This window comes from Bison bison, unplaced genomic scaffold (genome assembly GCF_000754665.1).
Source record: "Bison bison bison isolate TAMUID 2011002044 unplaced genomic scaffold, Bison_UMD1.0 scf7180017864487, whole genome shotgun sequence".
In the NCBI taxonomy this organism is placed as follows: domain Eukaryota; kingdom Metazoa; phylum Chordata; class Mammalia; order Artiodactyla; family Bovidae; genus Bison; species Bison bison.
This window is the reverse complement of record NW_011495047.1, coordinates 652,983-658,982: the sequence shown is the minus strand read 5'-3', so window position 1 is coordinate 658,982 and position 6,000 is coordinate 652,983. Positions and strand designations below refer to the sequence as shown.

Genomic DNA, 6,000 nt, shown 5'->3' with positions numbered 1-6,000 from the left:
ATCACAGCTCAAGTTACCCAGAAGGACCACTGAGTCGAAGAGATTTTGTCCTTCCACATAGAGCCTCAGGCTGTGATTCGTGACTTCTCCCCGCATGGCAGTGACCACTGGTGTTGCTGCCACTTCATACATGAAGGTGAAGCCCTTCCCCACCAGGCGAGGCGAAGGTCGGTGGGGGAAGGGCTTGCTGCCAGCCCAGACCTCCACAGGGACTGGGGCGCTCAGCGGCAGGGGGGCTGGCGGCGGGGTCTCACACCAGATGCTGGTCTCTGTTGAGTTCACAATGTCACAGGACCGATTGCCCACCAGCACCCAAAGCAAAGCTCGGTCCCTGCTGAACCCTCTTCCTGAGATGCTGAGGATGGTTCCACCTGAAGCACAAATATTGAGAAAAAAAACTGAGAAGCTGGTATTTCAGAACTAGGAACTCACAGCAGCTGTGTGAGCCCCAGAACAACTAAGTGAAAGGTGGGGTAAGCGTTAGTGAAATTTTTCGCCTCAACCCACCAGTGTTAAATGTATGACTGTTTTGGCAGGAGTCAGATGGGCTGAAATTCACATGGCAGTAAAACAACACGAATTATTCCATAAGAAGAATGTTTATAAAGTTTAAGACAAAATACGTTTTCAAGTATATTTATAGATCCTAGACAACTTCGACACTAATGAAAAATCAAATTTCTTGACGTGCTCTCGTCATCTGCTGTATTATCGTACATGCTATTCTACATTATTCTATATATTACTATGTAGAAAGAGTATATATGTAATTCATATACACATATATACAACATGCTGCTGCTAAGTCGCTTCAGTCGTATCCGACTCTGTGCGACCCCATAGACGGCAGCCCACCAGGCTCTCCGTCCCTGGGATTCTCCAGGCAAGAACACTGGAGTGGGTTGCCATTTCCTTCTCCAATGCATGAAAGTAAAAAGTGAAAGTGAAGTCGCTCAGTCGTGTCCGACTCCTAGTGACCCCATGGACTGCAGCCTACCAGGCCCCTCCGTCCATGGGATTTTCCAGGCAAGAGTACTGGAGTGGGTTGCCATTGCCTTCTCCGATATACAATATATACATTAATAAAAAATCAAATTCTCCAGTCTTATAATCTGTTGTATTAACTGCCCTATTATTCCATATTATTCTCTGTATTATTATGCAGAGTATATGTATATTGTTCTACATATGACCAAACTGACAGCATATTAAAAAGCAGAGACATTACTTTGCCAACAAAGGTCTGTCTAGTCAAAGCTATGGTTGTGTCAGTAGTGATGTATGCATGTGAAAATCGGACTGTAAAGAAAGCTGAGCACCAAAGAATTGATGGTTTTGAACTGTGGTGTTAGAGAAGATTCTTGAGAATCTCTTGGACTGCAAGGAGATCAAACCACTCAATCCTAAAGGAAATCAGTCCTGAATATTCATTGGAAGGACTGATGCTGAAACTCCAATACTTTGGCCACCTGATGCAAAGAACTGACTCACTGGAAAAAACTCTGATGCTGGGAAAGATTGAAGGCAGGAGGAGAAGGGGATGACAGAGTATGAGATGGTTGGCTGGCATCACTGACTCGATGGACATGACTTTGAGCAAGCTCTGGGAGTTGGTGAAGGACAGGGAAGCCTTGCGTGCTGCAGTCCATGGGGTCGCAGAGTTGGACACAACTGAGCAACTGAACTGATATTCAACTAACACACTGATGAAAAATTAAATTTTTGAATTCTTCTACTTATCTTCTATATTAGTCTATATAATGTTTCAGTAATCCATATATTGTATAGTCATACGTGTATTTGTATGTGACATATCAAGAGCCACTGGAACACTGAAACATGCTTGTGGTTTTGCTGTTACAGTCATATTGTCTCGCTTTCTAGTTGAGGGCCAATCACACCCTCTCTACAGGATGGGGATGGGAGCCACAAACCCCTTATCATCACCAAATCAGTGGTAAAGTAAAGCAGCTTTTAAAAGGATTATACTACGTTCAAAAAGGCTAATGTACCTACTATAGAATGCAGGGAATACTTCAATTCTCTGTAATGGCCTACATGGAAAAAGAATCTAAAAAAGAACGGATATATGTGTATATATTCACTTTACTGTATACCTGAAACTAACACAGCATTGTAAATCAACTATACTTCAATAAGAAAATTCTAATGAATAATGTGCTATTTCATACACACATACATACAATGGTTATCATATGCAAATACATAGCTTTTTTTTTTTTTTTTCTGAAAATGAATAGTTTTCTATATTTCTCTATTTGTCCAGTCCTGACATCTCCCATACTGGCATTTGTGCTTCTTTTTTTTTAATTAGTGAGGTATAGTTGCTTCACATTATTGTGTTAGTTTCTGCTGAACAACAAAGTGAATCAGCTATTCGTATCAATACATCCCCTCTCTCTTGGACCTCCCTTCCACCCACTCCTTCCCATCCATCTCCTGACTCTGGTCCTTCATCCACATCCCAGAGCAAGTAAAGACACCAGAGACTCATGTCTCCTCTCCTTGCATAAGCAGTATCGAAATGGCTAACTCGGGAAGCTCTTCACTTGTTTTCTGTATTTTTTTCAATTGAACTGTAGTTGATCTACAATATTATGCTCATTTCTGCTCATTTGGTGTATAGCAAAGTGATTTGGTAATATGTACTCCAGATGTGCCACTTTTTAGATATTTCAGCCTCTTTCCATTAAAAAAAAAAGAAAACCAAGCACATGTCTTTTTCATAAAAATTCTTTAATTTTCTGAACTCACTGGGCTAAAGAATCCTGAGTTTCACACTCTCCAAAGTACACTACTCAGTTCCCAGGGCAGGGAAAAGGGCTTCTCCTTGAAGCCCCATCTCTGGTCTCACTAGTTAATTAATCCAGGAACGAAATCTGAATACCCAGGGAGTAGACTTGCAGAATAAATGCAACCAGTCAGGTCAGAGCCACTCACCCACAAGGGACCCACAGCAAGGCTGGATGCTGAAGACTTCTGTGATGTACTGGATGTGAAGATCCACCCTACATAAAATGAGGAGATGGTCATGAAATAACTGAAAGTCAGGAGAAGAGAAAAGAAGGCACAAAACAGCAGAGATGTGTATGTTAGAGAAGAAAAGAGAAAGGGGGCTGTGATGGAAAGCATATGAGACCAGCACTGCCCACCAGAGAAAGAGGGAAATAGTGTAGAAAAGAATCTGTGGGGGACCTTTTTCTGCATGCACATCAGGTGGGCACATCAGTCTCCCTGAGTTTAGCTACTTTCTGAATGAAGCGAGGGAACTTTCGGAGAAATGCTGGGCAGAGGGACTTCAGGGCGAAGAGGACCGACAGCAGCTTGTGCAGTAATTGACAGCATTTATTCAAAGACCAAGTTACAGTCTAATTAAAGTCTTAGTGAAATCAGTCTCTTATTAAGCACAGATTCTTTCTCCTGACATAGAGGTGCCCACCCCACCCCAGCCCAACCAAGAGACATGACATCTTAGCTCCAGAAAGTTCTCCTTTCCCCAACAGGTAAGCCAAAAATTGGACTTGAGAGTAAACTGTCCTGTAGGATCTCTAAGATTTGTTCAAATTTTAGGATTCTCATGAGTTTATCTCTTAACTTCAGAGGAAGAAGAAAAAAATAATGACCTAACTCAAAGCTAGAATTCTTCAACTGAATCATTAGACCATCAGGAGAGCTGTAATGAATGGCAGGAGTCCACCTCACCCTTGTGCGTGAATGTGGACTCCATTGATGGAGACTGAGATTCCATGGAGCCCGGCAGGCAGCGGGGGGAGCACCACCTCCAGGCCCTGAGCTGTCTGCGCTAGGACCCAAGCCCTGGTGTCCCCAATGCGGACTTCAGCATCCAGATCTGTGTGGTTCACTGGCAGCGTCATTCCAATGGAAAGGATCTCACCTCCTGTGTTGAAGAAAATCCATTAGCCCCTGTGAAGTGGATTAGTGCTTCAGTCACGTATTCAATTCTAAAACTATCTTTCCGGATTAAACACGTGGTCAGCACTGTGCATAATACTCTAATCAAGAGTTTTAATGTCAACCTAATTTTTTTTCATGAAACTTACAACTCTTTTAATGGAGCTACAGCCTATAACCTCAAGGGCACAGAAAGCAAAATTGTCAGAACGATTATACTCAAGAAGCACTAGTTCATCTCAGTGTCAAGGCAAATCAAGTAGTTATGATGGTCTGCATAACCACCAGGAAGTAACACCTCGTGACCTCTTTTTTAGCCTCCACTTCTCTGAAGATGAAAATCTAAAACTCTGTCTCCAGTATGCACTGAGGCCCATAGCAATGCTATATATGCATTCAGTCATTCACAGGGAAGCCTGGCATGCTGCGGTCCATGGGGTTGCAAAGAGTCGGACACAACTGAGTGACTGAACAACAACAATTCACAATTATGGAGTCCTTTCACCTATACTGTCCCATTTGATCCTCACACTGTCCCGATAACATTATTCGGACAGTTAGCAGGACCAGCATTTTGCTTTTGAGGAAACCAAGGCTCAGAAGTCTAGGTCTCAGAGATGATTAATGGAAATGTGAGGGCCTGAGCCCAGTCTTGTAAATATCTCAATGCCTTTTTAGTTTATTAGCAACGCTACTAAAATGCCATGTATACTATGAGAGTTCATTGTACATGAATAAAATGAATACACTTCATTTTATCTCAAATATTTCTTGAGTATAAAGAAGAATATGCCACAGAGGCACAAAATAAGTTAAATGTGGTCCTTGCCCTCAAAGAACCTCCAAAGTTAATAAAAATAGGTGCCGAAAAAGCTTCAGAACAAGACAAGCCATAAAGAGGCGGAAATTAGGCATGGCATTGTTCAAATCAGAGCCACTGTCTGAATATCAAGAAAGGCCCTGTGGGCAAGACGGTGCCTGAAATTCAATTTGAAAGATAAATCCCAATAGGGACTGATAGAGAGTCAAGGATTTACAATTTGATTCTAAAAACTTCAGTTTTACCCAAAGCTTTGCCTTTTGTAGCAATTTCTCAGTTAATCACCCAGTGACTTGGAGAGAAGGAAAGAGAAGGGGTGACTTCCTGGAATTCTAGGTACATGTGGATACAGGTAAGGATCGTATGGAAAGAGGCCAAGTTAAAGATGGTTCTGTGGCTGAAGACAAAGAAAGCTAACTTCATTTTCTTCTCTGTTCCGCGTCCTCTTTACTTCTTCCTGTCTTCCCAACCTCATTTATACTATCAGGTCTGAAGCCTCAGGGTAGTGAGTACAAAAATTTCAGGGTTGACTGAGAAGACATGATCACAAGGTGGCCATAGCACAGAACAAGGTTTATAGAGATGGTGCTTTGACAGGTTCCATAGGTGGGGAAATCTGCCAGCTGGAGACCTTCCAGAAGCATCAGTCAGAGACTGCCACCCAGAAGAGGAGAAGGGCAAAGAACTCCTAGGGGAGAAAGAGATCAGAGAGGCAGCTTCTATGTCCCTCACATAATGAGTCACTCAGCATCCCCGTGGGTAGTTTCTGGGTCAGAGAGCTTTTCAGGGTGGTAATGGCTCTGAGTCCCCCAGGTTGATCTGATCTATGGCTATAACATGTTAAATGTGTTTTTTTAGGGTGTGTAAAGCAGATAGGCTCTAAAAGGTTAAATAAATATGCTTGTGAGCGGGGCAGGGGGCGTGGTGCTTCCCTGGTAGCTCAGATGGTAAAGTGTCTGCCTACAATGAGGGAGACCTGGGTTCTATCCCAGGGTTGGGAAGATCCCCTGGAGAAGGAAATGGCAACCCACTCCAATACTCTTGCATGGAAAATTCCATGGACAAAGTAGCCTGGTAGGCTACAGTCCATGGTATCACAAAGAGTCGGACACGACTGAGTGACTTCTCTTTCTTTCTTTCTTTCAAACAACTGGGGGTGAAAGAATTTGAATTTGGCATTGGCAGAGTTTTCAGCTGATGGATCCCAGCCTGCTTAAAGGGGCAAGTCACATGGGGCCAGTGTACAG

The 6,000-nt window shown here is 43.0% G+C and overlaps 1 protein-coding gene across 1 annotated transcript in view; it reads right to left on the bottom strand.

Annotated features, from left to right (window-relative positions):
* Positions 1-6,000, bottom strand: part of PKHD1 (polycystic kidney and hepatic disease 1 (autosomal recessive)) — a 443,812-nt gene that overhangs the window by 374,976 nt on the left and 62,836 nt on the right. Inside the window, exons 30-32 of the mRNA XM_010863025.1 lie at positions 3,724-3,919; positions 2,962-3,029; positions 1-371 (exon numbers count right to left, since the gene is read on the bottom strand). Of these exons, the coding sequence (XP_010861327.1) occupies positions 1-371; positions 2,962-3,029; positions 3,724-3,919 (635 nt within the window). The remainder of the gene's footprint in view (positions 372-2,961; positions 3,030-3,723; positions 3,920-6,000) is intronic.